We start from the raw sequence: 16,611 nt of genomic DNA on the forward strand, positions 1-16,611 counted from the left end.
TGGACTTTTCATCAGCGCAAGAGGACGTTTTGCTGTGCGTTGGATTTTCTTTACTAATTCACTTAAAGAAAATTACTAAAATTAATTTTCACATCAGTATGGAAATCTCTGCTCCCCGACATCAGGAAAATGACCCAGAATGAAACATCGAGATTGAGGTGGTGGCTGTTTCAGGGAGTGGACGACAAAAGCAGCAAAAGTGGACGTTTCCAGAGCTGAGTACAGGAGACGCGCATCACTTTGCTGGATAGTGGAGAGGCGCACGGGAGCGCACGAGCCAGTTCAAAGTCCTCTCTACAAACGCGACGGTATGAGAGAAAATGAAAATATATATTATTATTCTCCTGTCTCAATGCCTGCCTTTTCAACAGATGGCTAAATATTAAACTGTCAAATTAAATGAATTGGCTTGATCACGATAAATGGATACATATAATTAGAATTCATCCATGAATTTAATGAAATGACATAAAATCAAATGTATCCCTGCTTTATTAAAAAGTATAATGACCTGTGGGTATTGTGATAGGGGACAGCAAACAGACCCTGCATCATGTTAACCACAGTTTTGTTGATAAGTTCTTGTCTCAGCGCGTTTATATTTCATTCCCACGGAATTCTCGCTTGTGGTCATGCAGATTTATCCCCACTTATATCACCAAGGGAGCTCCCTATAACTCAGAAAGTATTTCCTTGAATGGTTTCCCATGACCTAGTGTGATAATATGGAAAATGTTCACGAATCTTAAAGTTTAATCGTGATAATTCATAAGAATGGAATCAGGCAGGCATGTGAACATTTTAAAATGGCTCTTGTGGCTGTGGGCTCTAATCTGTTATATTTATTATTATTTAGTGGGCAAAATGTCAATCCCTGTGTGTGCAGTCTGACAATGACAAGGGGCTTCAACTGTTTGTCTTCTCAACAACGTGCTGCGGGCTGAGTGTCACTCCCGTGTTTTGGAGCGCGGTTCAGTGAGTCTGCACGCCAGAGCATTTATTTTTGCAACACATTTTCACAGCCTCAGGTTGCAACGGCTGACAACAGACAATTATCCATCCATTAGCTAAACCCGCATTAAGAGAATCACATGTAGTAGGGTGGAGGGCTGACAGGTTGCCAAAAGGGTCATATATAAAGGTCCAGGTGAGTCACTAAAAAGCTGCATGAACATCAATTAATTAAATGAGTGTAGGTCACTGCTCATTGCTGTTAATTATGTGAATAAAGGCAAGGCGATATTTTTTTGGACCACCTTTCCACACATATTCACCTTCACATTGCTTTTCCTACAGAGTTATATTAATTGTTGGTTTGTACTGAAAATGAAAGACTTGGACCAATGTGTAAAATATTCTTTAAACACTTGTTTAAACAGTTAAACATAATGATGGAAAGACCTGATTATCCAGTCAGCTGACCACATTATTTAGGCACATAACATTACTGAACCTGCAAGTGGAGTAACCCCAGATTATAAAGCGGCCCTACAGGCTTGACACTGGGAATGATGGGTGCAACAGGATAAATCTGAACTTAAAGCAAATGACTTTCTTCCTTTGCTCCAGAGTCCAATGCTCCCTGGTAAGCTCAAGCTTTTCTTTTCAGATACTCACTAATAAGCAGCTGTCTGAAGGATATGCAGCTGCAGGTCCCAATACCATGAAATGTACTTTCACGTTTACACATTGCAGTAAGTTAAAAAAATAATTGGATTCACCAAATATATAAGTAATCTCCAATCACAATATTTCAGCTTTTTTTTTCTGACACATTTTTTCCTCAAAGACAAAGCTTAACCTTTACCCTCCCAGAGTTTACTACCATGCTGGATAGTTCTCAGCCCAGTTGCAGAAGGTTTCCTCCTTGCTTTGTTTGCATAATGCAGACCAATAATTTGACCCTTCTGAAACATCTTTTCCATGAGCACAGGATATGTTGGTTGTTTCAAATCCCTTAAGCCCTGATCATATTTTCAGAAAAAGCAGCTAAAAAGCAGACCAGTAAATGAAGAACTGCTCCACATTATTACAGTTCACATGCATGTTCTGAATGTCTCTTTAGGGAAATAAGACAATGTATTCCCAATGTCAAAATTTGATTTGATTCTGAGTAAATTGCAATAAAATAAATGAGAAATGTGAAATTTCTTTCCTCGCCTGTTTTTTTCCCCCAAATTTGATAGAGGATGACGCTATGCTAACAATGATTCAATGGACACAGATGCCACTGATCGCCTTCAGCAACCAAATCATTACTAAACATTAATGTTTGCACTAAAATACACTTTTATTCTTGTATCGTGAACATTTGGGTCTAAATTAGTTGGAAATAAACATCATTATCTTGTTTTATTATTTAATTTTTTTAGGTGATTATGTTTGTCATTTTCACAGCTCCTATAAGAGGTGATGGGACATAAAGAGTTAAATAATGAGAAGCTGAATCAGTTTGGGTCTTAACTTGTTGAAACCAGCTGACCAGCTGATTGCACTTTAGATTCAACTTCTGTTGAATTAGGATCGATTCACAACCATGATTGTTTGTCAAAATGTAAAACAGGTTTTAAAATGTGAAAAAAAAACACCTATATACATCTATGGTTAGCCCAACTAGTGGAGAAAAAAAGTTGCCTTTTAAACAAGGTGTACTTAAAGTTAGGCATTTATTTGGGTTTTACCAGACATGAAAATGCACTGAATGCTGCCTGTTGAGATATAAATACGGCCAGTTTTACAGAGGGCGTAGAGTAAAAAAGAACTGTACTAGTTAAGCCGGCACATTTCAGTCACTTTCCTAATCTCGGTTCAAGGTTGTTTTAGTTAGTCTGAGTCCTGGATTAAGCTAAGCAAACCTGGTGATAATTAAAAACCCAGAATGGAGTCAAAAACACCATCTGAACAATGGCAGAGACAAAAAGAAGGCATTCAATAAAAAGGAAAAGATGTTATTTGAACAAGTTGTGCTAAACTACGTAAACATTTAAAAACCACGTAAACTGCAACAGTTGGAAATTTGCCATGAATACAACACAAATGATAATGCTCAACTACTTCATGTACATCACTATTTATACTCTGACATCACTTCCATTAAATTATACATAGGCCTTTTGGAAGAATTGTGGGGAGTGGTAGCCTAGTGGCTTAAATTAAAAAAAAAACAATTGAAAATCTGAAAACCTGTTTTTATTGCAATATTCATGAATGTGTTTCAATGACTACAAAAAGCATTTGAAACAAGCCTTGTTTAACTCTTCAGTCACACTTTTTTATTTTGTACATAAACACAATCAAATAGAAAGCAGTGAAATACCAATGACATCTTCCACATCTGAATGCTGCTTATCTACCTGAAATACTGCATTCCAAAAACATCTTTGAGTGCAAGTTCATCATTCCTCAAGCAGATACTAGCTCTGAAGCATTTTCTTTATACAAAAGATATATATATATATATATATATATAAAGTGCTCTTGAAAAGTTATTTAACTAAATAAATCAGTGGATTCCTCTTGTTTGCAAGCAGTCTTGTGGCAGGCCTTTGTAGTGCATGTTGGTCATAATAATCCAGATAGTTCATACTCCCCCAGCAAAAATACATAAGCAGAAGTTAACCCCCCCCCCCCTTTTAAGGATTAATTTAAGAACCACCTTAGTCTAATCATCCCACTTGTAACAGGTTTAGTTTAGTCCAGAAAATCTAAAACTGGGACTTATTTAAGCCAAGTCTTTGCAAGTGACTGAGTTAAGTCAGCTCCAGCATGAACTTTAGTCTGGAACTAGCCCTGTCTCTGAACCGGTCCATGGTGGTTTTGGTATCTGAACATTCTCAGAATTCCTGCCTCAGAAAATCTCTCAACCTTTGCACCATACACACTGGAGAACATATGGGTGCTCTGTAAGCAAGTGCTTTCCAGGAGTGAAGAGGAAGTTTCCATTGAACTGTCAGGGCATGAGGCCAACATGCCATTTCTTTTAATGGCAAGTTGTACTTTATAAGAGGATGACAGTAGTTAAATAGGCCAAGTTGCCATTAAAACTTGAATTCTTTTTCTTTTTTTAAAAAATGTTGGCCACATGCCCTGACAGTTCAATGGGAACTTCCTCTTCAAAGCATGGGATTCCGAGAATGCTTAAACACTATGTACAAAATAAAAACTGTGCGACTGAAGAGTTAAACGAGCCTCGTTGTAAAAAACTTTTGTAGTCATTGAAACACACTCATGAATATTTCAATAAAAACAGATTTATACTTTAGTATTCTGTCATGAAGGTGCATCACAGTTGTCCCATGTCTTTCTTTTCTGCATCATAGCTCTCTGTTCAAAACTTCAGACTCAGAATTTATTTTCATTTCATGTTCCTTTTAGATATTTGCATTTTCTTTACTGGGAAAATTTTTTTGGCTCACTTTTTCATGGATGACCATTTTTTTTTTTGAGTTGAGAGGTGATGGAGATGCTGCTGCAGGAATGGAGGCATCACATCGACTTTGGGCTGCATCTTGTTACCTGTTTAAATTCTTTTCCTTTGTTAAAAAATATCAGCATCGTTAGATGTATAAACAACAGATATTAGTGACTTACATGAAGTTGTGGTTCTGTTATGATTTGCTTTGTATTCATGGCAAATTTCCAAAATTTTTTGTCTCAGTTGCAGTTTTAGGGTTTTTAAATATTTACATTGTGTTGTACAACTTGTTCAAATAGCTTATTTTCATAATTATTTATTGAATAACTTTTTTAAATCAATTGTTCAGAGGGCATTCCAGGTTTTTACTATCACCAGGTTTACTTAGCTTAATCTAGGACTCCGCAGTCTCAGAGATTAGGAAAGTGACTTAAATGTGCCCTCTTAAGTAGCACAGATTAATGTCTAATCCTGGTTAACTGAAGTATTAGTTGGAGTTAAGCATCATGTATAATAACTGCATGCGCATGTCTGTCTTTTCTTTCTTCAGATAAACTCTACCGTAAGCTCACGGAACTTCAGCATTCACTCCAAGATGAATGACTTCAACTGCACATTAATGCCTGAGAATACCAGCACATCGTTCTCCCAGTCCTTCACCACCAGCAATATCTCAGACACACTCCCTCCTATGCCCTTCAATGAAGTTACTGCAGTTATCTACACCATTGTCTTCATTGTGGGATTTTTAAGTAACACAATAGCCATCTATGTATTGGCACGCTACAATAAGATGAAGTCTGTAACTAACATTTATATCCTCAATTTAGCTGTGGCGGATGAACTCTACATCCTAGGAATCCCCTTCATAGGGACAAACAACACACTCTCTTATTGGCCTTATGGAAATTTCCTCTGCAAAGTGTGTATGACTTCTGATGGCATGAGCCAATTTGCCTCCACATTTTGCCTGACACTGATGAGCATCGATCGCTTCTTTGCTGTGGCTTATCCCATTCGAAGTGCCAAATGGCGGAAGCCACAAGTGGCCAAGATCTTTAGCGGCCTGGTGTGGGTCGTGTCATTTCTGATGGTGTTGCCGCTCACCATCTTCTCAAAGGTACAGGAGAATTTCAACACCTGCAACATAAGCTGGCCTGAACCAATTAAGTATTGGACTATTACCTTCATCCTTTACACCTCTATCCTGGGTTTCTTTGGCCCTCTGGTTGTCATCTCCCTCTGCTACCTGCTCATTGTCATCAAGGTAATTGAATGGATAAGTCTGGTCTTTGGCTTAAATTGGTGGGTAATTACATTCTGCATTGTGTGAAATTCTCAAAATCTTGTTCAATGTCTTCTCTTCCAGATGAAGTCAGCAGGTGTTCGTGCAGGCCTGACTAAACGCCGCAAGTCAGAGCGTAAAGTGACACGCATGGTGTTAATCATCGTGTCGGTGTTTGTACTTTGTTGGCTGCCCTTTTATACGACCAACATTGTCAACCTGAGTTATGTCATCCCTGAGACCAAGACCACTGCTGCAATCTACTTTTCACTGGTGATCCTCACCCACGTCAACTCCTGCGCCAACCCATTCCTATATGGTTTGCTCTCTGACAATTTAAAGCAAAGCTTCGAGAAAGTGCTTTGTTTCCACAAACCAAACAGTGTTTTCACTGCAGACACTCCAACAACAAGACAGAAGTCTTCCAAGGTAAACCATCATCAAATTTTCTTACTTAGGGATCACACATATTATAACAATAGTATTAAAGATGCACTACTTAACTTTGGCAATTTTATTAATGACATGCCCCCCAACGATGGCTAAGTCAGCATCCATCTTGCATCCTACCTGTACTTTGAGCTCTGTCCAGACATTAAAAAAGAGTCTTTGTCTTATCTCTTGCTCTGTCTCTGGTTCTCCTTTGTTTCCTCGCTCTCTAGCATTTCTTTGCTAAATCAGCCACGCTGTGCGTTCAAAACAGCCGGTTTGTTTGCATCTGCTTGCTAGCGTGTGACGCGTGTGCACAGCGAAACTCAGCTGCAGCGTCACGCAGCATCCCAGATGAAAAAGTTGCATAGTGCAGTTTTTCAGTGTATGGCTTAAGAAAGTGCGCATAATAGATGTCACATTGCCAAACGAGTCCGTAACGCAAAGTTTTAAGGTCGAAAAGTGGCTCTTTACCATGCTTTATGAAGAATACCTTTAAGACATCAAATGTTAAAACCAAAAAATACATGAACATTCTGAATTTAATGCCATATGCCAGATATGGCCAAATTATGGGACATATCCATGTAAACAATAATGACAACACAATAATACTGTTAAATTTGAGAGAATCAGGTTTAAGTCAAAGTTTACTTCTGATTTTATGTTTAATTAAACTCTAATCTCTTTTGTGTTTGGAATTGTTTCTGCAGATCGTCGAGATGGAAGTTATTACTAACCCTGACAGAGAACCTTTCACCCCAAAAACTGTGATGAATGGCCTGTAATTGCTGAGGTTTTGAGCTGAAACAACATGTGCTAACATACTACCATATGGAACTTGGACAAGTTACCCCCTGGGGTTTTTATTGACTGGGAATTTCCTGTCATTGTGCTTCAATCCTGGTTCTCTTGGGCATTTCAGCAGAGGACCAGAAGAGCTGTGTATCTTTGAAAAGCAGTCACAAATAGCATTCATTGCTAATATCTGCATTTTTCTTTTTTTTATATATATATGTGTACTTTTCACCAGATTTATTGTGGTGGAAGAAACTTTAGTTTATGTGATGGTGTAATATAATTGTGAGACTAAACCTTAGTATAATTCATTATAATTTCTTTCAGGTTTGGTCTTTCAACAAGAGACTCTGTCATTTTAACTTACTGCCAATGCTGTTGTGTTATAAGGACAAATTCACTAAGGTGTACATGTTCACTGCACTAAGAAACTCATGTGCAAAATGTGACTGAATCTGGCCCGTAAACGATAAAAAGTGGAACTGACACAGTTACAGTATGTAACACTCTTTCTTTCCTCCTAAGACTTTATCAGAAATCAACTTTTTTATTCATACAATTTAAAATATCTATTATTTATGTCAAACATGGTCATTGTACTTATAAGTGTTTAGTTTGTATTGCCACAACTGGAAAGATAACCATTCTCTTGGTTACTGTAATGACCTCAATAGCAAGCACATTTGGGGCTAATCTGGGCTACTTTTGGCACTCACGGCTCGGTTACCATACTGGCAAGTGTTGTGTGGTCCAGTTGTGGTCCAGATGTCAGTTTTTGGCTTGGACATGGGTTATGGCAAGTGTTGCGTGGGGAAGAAGTATGTGGAGTTGGCCTGGACATAGATTACAGCTATTTCTTTGTGAGCCATTCATCTGGCTGAGTTTTGACTTCCACACTCATAAGGAACCTGCACCGTAAGTCAAGGCTAAATGTGGACCAAACCAAACTGCAGATGTACTTGGGCCAAACTTTTTTCTTTTTTTTTTTTTTTTTAATCTGGGGAGGCTGTATATTTTTTGTTGTCGTTTTGACTGTTTGCAACATGTGAAAATGCCTTTAAATAGCTCAGCCAAGCGTTGTTCTGCAGTTGTTTAGTTTTACATCTCTACCTTTGATCGATGAGATGGTGTAGTTTTTTCACCGAGACTGCTATATCATTATACTTGTAATTTGAGCCCATCATATTAACAGCATCTATAGTTTGAGCTTGTTTTAAAAACTAACCAGTAAGGTCCAGTGAAACTACAATTAATAATTATTAATAAGCAAATAGTTCTTGCATGTATATTCATCCTGAATTTATCATGGCTACTTCGGTGTAAAGCTAGTGCCTGAAGAAAACAAAGATTTTATGTAGACATGTACCCAATAATGTTTATTGCCACTGTAACTTATCAATATAATGGCAGGTTTTTTTCAGGGCTGTGCACTTTATAATTTACAGTCCAAACACAGCGATGGCAGCTTTGCACTTGAATGTAATTATCTCTCAGAATGAACAAATTTATTCTTTTTTTTTTTTTTTTGTATATATTTGAAAAAAATGTTTTATTGCAACAAAGATATAAAAAACAACCAAAAGAACCAGAAGCTTGTGTCAAATGAAGAGATGTAAGGTTTCCTGCAAGCTGACTGTTAATGTTTTGCTCAGGGTGATGATACAGAAGCCGATTGATCGCTGTGCTCGATTAATATTCTCCTTAAATCATTTTCTCGAGATAAGTTAATTTTCTTATTATCTCAAGATGAAGTGGACCGCTTTCTTGTGATAACAGCATATTTTATCTCGTCTCGAGAAAACAAAGTTTGTTTTGGTGTACATGTGTAATTCTGTGAATGATTGCTGGTAAAACTTAATATTCAGACACGTTACAATTTCAGCCTTTGTCAGACTTGATAGGAGTAAAATCAAATGTATTGATCAGTGATGGATATTTCTTGACGGTGGTTTGACTGTACTGAGGCATCCCAGTACAGAACAGCTCTGAACTGGGATGCCCCACTAACTGAGGTGGTGGGAAAGAAGAAGATAATGACTAAGCTCTCATCCAGGTAGAAGGACAGCCTCCCCTCCCCACCGTCCCACACCCAAGCACTGACAGCCCCACAGAGCCCCTTCAGAGACAGACTGCAGGAATCCATGATTCCTACAGCAGTTAAACTAGAAACCAACACTACTCCCAGTAGACCACAAAACTACTATAATTTATTTATGTATATAATGTTGTTGTTGTTTGTTTGTTTGTTTGTTTGTTTGTTTTTTTTATAATTCTTATATATAAACAAGAAGTCATTTCTGGGAAGAACATTTGTGGAATTAGCATGTTCTCCAACTATGTGGTTCTCTTCCGGCTTCCTTCTACAGTCCAAAGGCATGTTTGTTCGAATCTCTATATTCTCGCTAGGAGTGAGTGTGAGTCTGATTAAATGTTTGTCTGTCTGGGTTGGTTCTGGGATGGACTAGGAACAGCTATAGTCCCCTTCCGAGACTGCATTTGAATAATCCATTAACTCAAGACAACAAGATAAATAACGAGATAAGTTATCCTGTGAGAAAACTGTGTTAAGAAATCATGCAAGGACGGCACCTTTCAGCTTCCATATTATGTAGTCTTCTTAGTCTGTTTTTTTTCTGAAGACTGAGCTTGCCATGCTTTCGCAGTTTTTTTTGTTTTGTTTTTTTGTTTGTTTGTTTGTTTGGTTGGTTTTTTTTTTGTTTTTCTTTTGTCTTTTCTTTTTATATTTGAACCAGTTCTTCAAAGGATGGATTTGGATTATTCCTTTAACATACACATTCAAAAACGCACCTATTGTCTTTATTCATACCTTTTAATTAGCCACATAGTGTGAAAACACACAAAACAGTAATTATGGTTTGCATGCAACAAACGAAGGTTAACTCATCTAGTAAGTTAATTAGCAGCTAAAGTGCTGTTAAGCTGATAATACATTCCTTTGAGAGCTGTGAGTGCAAATCAAAACATTTTTACACACTGTGATTTGAAACAATGTTATTAAAGTTTGTCTCATGTTTTAAAGTAATTCCCTGTTATTCATAAAGGATTTTTATTTTTCGAAAGAAAAGAAAGAGTACATTTACAAGTAGCATAAACCTTTTTTTTTTAATTATAGCCAAAAATCTACCATTTAGATAAAATGTATTAAAAGTTGTAGTGGAAGATATAAAACAAGCATGGTATGAATTTTGAGTGATGTAAAAGAATTACACATATCCCATTAAGTACATACCATGTTTGCAGATTGGTGCATGTTTAATGTCTTAGAAACACTGAGAAGAAACACAAGCAGCCCTGAGGTTGACTGCTTCAAGTGGCCGTGTCAAATATAAAATGTAGAACATCCAAGAGGTTGGCGTTGGTGTCCCATCGGATGGTGGTTTTGGTATGGGCTTTAGAACTAATTGATGTTCATGCACTGCACCTGTTTGCTTAGTTTTAGGATCTAAAATGTCTTGTTTGGACTTATGTAATGATTATACAAAAGTTTGTGTTAAAATAAAACCTTTAAATATATAGGCCAACTGCTTAAAAGCTTCACTTTAAACTCCTTTATTGTTCAGAAATATACCCAGCAAAAAGAAAGGCATTCCTTACAGCTGCAGCTTTATCATAAAACAGATAAGATGTGTAATATGAAGATATGCAGCTGTGACATATTAATATGAAATTCATTACAAAAATATGGATACTGATTTCTTATAATTTGCTTATTTAAAACATTATGCAACATGTACTGCTATGGTAAGATTTTATCTTCATATAAAAAAATAACAGTGAATCTCAATAATTCCACTTTATGCAATGAAACTAAATAGCAACTCTGTATGCAGTAAAATCCACCTAAATACTTTTATATTTTTTATTAAATACTTTTTTTATTTACTGCTTTTATATTTTTTCACAATTTTTCAGACACATTCCTCTGCCATTTCTTTACAGTGTACTTTTATTATGCTTATCTGTTATGCCCTTATTCCAAGTTAGTTTACTGACAACCTGCTTTCATGGCAGGTCATGTGGGTAACAACACACTCTGCAGTCTGCAGCTTCTGGTTGCCTTGGCTGTTTATGGTCATGCTGCTTTTGTATCATTGACCTCAATGTCAAAAGAAAGAAAACAGTGTCATTATCAAACAGAAAGAACAAGTTAAACCAGTCTTAGTTAATTCTGCGAAAAGTCAACAGTGAAAGGAAAAGAAAAGTACACAGAAAGGAAAATACACAGAATGTTTGTTACTCAGTGGCCTAATCAAAGTAATTCATGCACACACACACATACCTGCTCTGAATTTTCCTTGTTTGATGTCAGTAGGAATTAAATCCATCTAATAACTCTCCAACCAATGGAGTGTTTCTACACCTCTATATGAGATGTAAATAAACTGATACTATTTTCATTTTGGTCTAATTACCCATTTTAAATTATATTTGTGTACAGTAGTAGAAACAGGATGGGAAAATAGGTTTTAATAACTGTTTTTTCTGAAATAACTACAATTAGGATTTGGTTAGGTTTAGGCAAAAAAAAAAAAAAACGTACTAAAAAATGCTTCTTGTTAAATTATTATATGTACTGCATTCATGTGAGTATATATATATATATATGTGTGTGTGTGTGCTGAATCCATTCTGACATTTTTTCCATACCATCCTCACTGCCATGGTGATAGTAGTCTCACAATAATAAAAAATCAATATGTGATGCAACAAATTGTGTTTTGTGCTTTGAAGATATCATTGTATGGATAATCATTTTCAATGTTATTTTGTTATTTCAATGTTACTACATTTTATGTTTTTAATGTGACATCAAAGCAACATGGATAACCATATTCAATTGCTTATCTTGTAATAAAACTTTAGTGTGTATGTTTCTTTTTTAATTGGTCATTTACTGATAAATTATGACTAGACATGTAGTTAACAGCTGATCTATAAATTGACACCACCATCTTCATTGTAGTCAGTTCAAAGGACATCAGCAGGTCACAGACTCATGAACTTCACTGGAATTTCACTGTATGAAACCCACACACATCATCTAATGTTTAACTTTCCCTCTCAGTTTGGTGTATGGCTCTCTGAGAACGCATTTTTGATGACATGCACTTTATTTAAAAGAGGCTTACTTTGTCATCATCTAAAATACTATTTTTGATACTTCACAAGTCAGTCTTTACTTGATTTATTCACTACATTTTTTTATTTATTAAAAAAAACAACTTGTTAAACATTAAACTTGTATATAGGGTTTGGATACCACTGATCTGAACATGCCACACACAACTTTTTTTTAAAACATTCACTAAAATGGTGTTTCTTATTTCTGTAATAGACTTGTATAATTATTTCCCCACCTCATGCCTGTGGCTATGCCGAAGCCTCTTTGTCACATGTTTTTATAGTTTCAGAGCTGTGTATAATGAGTAGACAAAAGCAGCACAAAGTTAATTATTGTAAATGTTGTTACTGTTATTAATGGTTGCTATGCACAGCTGTAAGGTATGTGCACAGGTTTTTTTTTCCTGAATTTCTAACTAACAGATTAAGCACATTAGAACAACCTCTTATGTAATACTCTGCTTTTTATTGTTTTATTGTTTAAGCTATACTGTGGGCCATTAACATAAAATGTATATTTTGTGTCACAATATTAATAATGACTTTTGTTAGTTCTCGTAAACAAGACTGGCAAAAAGGAGCCCATATATACATATTTTACAGGTGATGCAAAGAAAATGAGGAACGCTGAGATCAACTACTGAAGTCAGTAAAAATCTCAAAACTAAAGCTGTGCAGCTTTCATCATTCTGACCTGGTGACAGTGTTAACATGATGGTATCAGCAAGTCTAATGTTTACAGTGCTCACCATGTTAGCTTAGCGTGTGCATGCTAACTTTTTAACATATAAAATATCAACTGGAAGCAATAGGAAATTCAATAGGAATATACCGTTTTGCTAGGAACCACAAATTAACACCTTTTGGTCCATTTATGGACAGGGCGGAGCTAGAAGGGTGGCCAGGGGGTCTCTGACTTTTCCACTTCAGGTGATTGATCGGTCACTGTAGGAGGACAGAAACATCTTTCCACATGGATCACTACTGCCACTGCACCAGTTTAAAGTTAAATTTAAATTAGCCATCCTTTAAAAACATTACATTTGGCTGCACATTTCTAGAAGAGTTACGAAAAGCTGTAAACCTGATGTTAGCATGAAGCTACGTAGCACTGCTAATCTAGTTATATGGTAGCACTAGATTAGTTTTAAGATAATATAGGAAAACCATATCATATTTAGGTCTTAGTGAGTGTATTTAGGAACTATACAATAAACTCAATCAAGACTTTCACATTGGAAAGTAAACTTTAATAAATATACCTCAGTATTCAAGTTACTTAGCACTGACTAAGCTAGAGCTACATGAAGATTTAAGAATGAATAAATAAAGATATTTTTGGCTCATGTTTTTGTAAATATGTTTTACTTCTCATGTCTTTCAATATGACCACAGTTATCCCCCATTCCCCTTGTTTTTTTTAATACAGATTTTTTTCCTAAAACTTTTCTCATGAATTTTCAAAGTACTCTTGATTGACTATTTTACTGTCAAATAAAGCTGTTGCTGATTTAAAAGAAGATGGTCCAACCCTGCCTGATTTAGTTTGGCATGTAGGAGATCATGAAAAGGCGAAAGAGGAGTGACTCGTTCTTTGTGGTTAATTAAAACTGAGAGCTGTGCCCTTCTCCACCCCACAGTATCTGTTCCTCTCTCAGCCAGGGGGGAAAGGCTCTGTCCATTTTCAGAATGTATCACAGATAGTAGCTCCAAGAATATATGTGCTTTGCCTTGTGTTAGTCTATAACAAAGATAAGATGTGTTCGTAATGCAATATTATCAGTATTTTCTGGAGTCTGAAATGGAGTTCTGTCTCCTGTCATTTGCAAAAGTTTTGTAATCAAAATCACAAGTTTCTCTTCAACAATAGAAAAAAAGTCCAATGTTCCACGCTTAATATAATAGTAGGGACGTGGCTGGGCCTCTACAACTTGGGAAATTTGGACCAAGACGACATAAGAAGTTAATGTTCAGTGATAGAGAAAAATGCAAGGCTGTAAATTGATCAGAAGCTATCATTGCATCATACACGCTGGGGATTTGCATAAACAAAGTGGCATTTTCTTCACACAGGTTTTCTTCCTCACCTACACTCATTTGATATTTAGGCAGCTCTCTGTAAAAGTCAATACACCAGAGTGCGAGGAGATGAGCAGCAGGGAGTGCTTCAGCATGTCAGTAGTGATTAAAACAGAGAGACTGCTCACACATAGTATAAACTTCTACTAAATACTATTCATAAACACAAACAGATCCAGAAGCTGAAAAGCTTCTGTTAAGTAAATATTCAAACGTTTTAAATAGTCTAGGTCAAATTCAATAGTATGGATGAGCTTAACTGATCAGCTTGAGAGTTCTTTCTAAAGCATATAAAAGTTTGAGCTTAAACTTTAAAGTCTTGTAAGTTTGTTTACTTGTGAAGCCATTTAGGTGAAGCAGTGACAGCTGCATCAAAGACTAATCGTGGTTTTTGTAACCCCAGGAAATCAGCCCTGATGGCACAAACTGACCTATTTAAACTGAATTCCTCACCACTTTTCTTTAATATTGACTGTGGATGTGCATCTGTGTTTTAGAGTAAGATGTTGAAATAGGATGGAAAAAAACTATTTATTACCTGTCCTTCAGAGAAAAGCCTGCAGAACCAGCACAGCTTGCATACCCCTGCTGCCTCTCTGCACACATTCACAAACATTTCTACCTGTTCTCCCAGAGACATCTTCAAATGGTTTTGACTAATTAAAGGACCAAAACCTCACATCTTAATTACAACCTCCAATGAGTGGGAATATTTTGAAAATATTATCTGCTTGCATTAGTCTTTTATCTTGAAGAAAAGTGGAAAAATTGAGCAAAACTACAGCAAATATTCTTCCTAGTGTTGTTAAGAGTGAAGCAACAGGGAGGTTAACCTGACTTTCAGCTTCAAAAATGAGATGAGACATATGTCTGTTTAAACATTTCATGGCATTTTCATTCAAATAGAATTTGGTTTATTTACATATTACACATCAAGTTGTTTTAGAGTTGCTCTCAAAATTTTCACTCTGTAATCAAAAGTGCCCTTAGTATTTTCTTTTATCCACCAATCTTTGCTGATAGTCCATCTGAGGATTCACTAGTTACATAAAACTCAAGATGATTTGTCACCTTTTCACAGCCAAAAGTCAACAGTGATTTGTTTATTCCTAACAATATGCTAACACCAACATGAAACAGCATCTCTCATGATCTCTGCTAAAATTAAATTCTCTTTAGTGCCTCCGAGAAAACAAAACAATCCCTCCTGTCCTGATTGACAGGAAATCGGTGTATTGAATGGAACGGTCATCAAGATCAGATGATCCATCAGCGAGTAGGTGTACAGCTGACAAAACAGTGAGCGAGAGAGGCCTCCAGAGCAGTCAAGCACTGATTTATTTTAGTGTGCTCCCACAGGAGCTAATAGGGGAAATGATACTCAGAGTCTGTGGGGCCACTGGTGTGGACAGGAAGATGCGTAGATGTGTGTAACCACTGTGGCATGGTTACATAAATGAAAATTAGACTGGCCATCTGTTCTTCATTGCTCGGGTTGAGAGCTCTAACTGGAGTTAACTGGATGTATGTTGTCCATTGAGGACAATGGTTTTACAAAAACCTAATTTATTCCTCAACTTTGGACAGTGGACAACAGCCAGTTCAATCAAATTTGGCTGTTATTCAGATTGTACTAGTATGTTAAATTGATTTCATCTAAATGTTTTCTGCTCTGGAGCACTCAGACCTGGTGCAGATGTAGCGTTGACATAAACTTAGTTGTTCACTTCAAATGAAGAAAGAAAACGAATAGAACATACTAAAACAATTATCTAGTTTAAATTGACTGTAAAATTAAAATAAAGTAAAATAAATCCGAAGCCAAAATATAATAGTTCAATCAAGGTAGTGTTTGCATCATGACAATCAGGCTTTAATTTTCACTGGAAGTATTAAACTACATTTTGTAACTATCAGATGTATGATAATAATAATAGAATTCGTATATCATTAACATTTATTCTCATTATAGGCTGCAAAAACATGCTTAAAACAGGTGTACAACACATTATGACATATAGTGGATTGACAATAAAGCTGACTTTGACTTTGATAAGTTTACATCTAATGGGGTTACATAAAAATGTTACAATAAGTTTTTTTATTTTTTTATTTAGTCATTTATGTATTTATTTGTTTACCAACATTGCTGTCATCATTTAACTCAAGCTATTCATCAGAAATATATGTCCACTACTGCCCTCTAGTGAACATTTTACTGAACTGCACAGCACATGATTTAAAATCAAGGCCCACTATCCTGCAGGCATTAGATGTCTCCCAGCAGCAACACGCCTGATTCTAATTAAATGGAACTCTGACAAGCTCTGCACGAGTCTGCTAATGAGCCATTAATTTGAGTCAGGTGTGTTGAAGCATTGAGATTTTGCAAGTCTGCAGCTCAGTGGACCATGAGGATCGAAGTTGGGGATCCCTGTTTTGAAAAAACCATTTCCACTTATTT

At 36.3% G+C, this 16,611-nt stretch overlaps 1 protein-coding gene across 1 annotated transcript; it reads left to right on the forward strand.

Moving 5' to 3' along the window:
- Positions 1–11,513, forward strand: LOC121633732 (somatostatin receptor type 5-like). The gene is made up of 4 exons (XM_041975935.1): positions 1–308; positions 4,965–5,681; positions 5,784–6,128; positions 6,842–11,513. Exons 2-4 carry the CDS (start codon positions 5,010–5,012, stop codon positions 6,914–6,916), a joined length of 1,092 nt encoding a protein of 363 aa, XP_041831869.1. The 5' UTR covers positions 1–308; positions 4,965–5,009; the 3' UTR covers positions 6,917–11,513.
- Positions 11,514–16,611: the final 5,098 nt, after the last annotated feature.

This window comes from Melanotaenia boesemani, chromosome 2 (genome assembly GCF_017639745.1).
Source record: "Melanotaenia boesemani isolate fMelBoe1 chromosome 2, fMelBoe1.pri, whole genome shotgun sequence".
NCBI classification, from domain to species: Eukaryota; Metazoa; Chordata; class Actinopteri; order Atheriniformes; family Melanotaeniidae; genus Melanotaenia; species Melanotaenia boesemani.

Bases quoted from the DNA above. Each gene is read 5' to 3' on its own strand.
- LOC121633732 (XM_041975935.1), top strand. From the start codon at position 5,010: ATGAATGACTTCAACTGCACATTAATGCCTGAGAATACCAGCACATCG. The intron at 5,682-5,783 runs GTAATTGAATGG...CTTCTCTTCCAG, and splicing joins ACCTGCTCATTGTCATCAAG to ATGAAGTCAGCAGGTGTTCG. The intron at 6,129-6,841 runs GTAAACCATCAT...TTGTTTCTGCAG, and splicing joins CAAGACAGAAGTCTTCCAAG to ATCGTCGAGATGGAAGTTAT.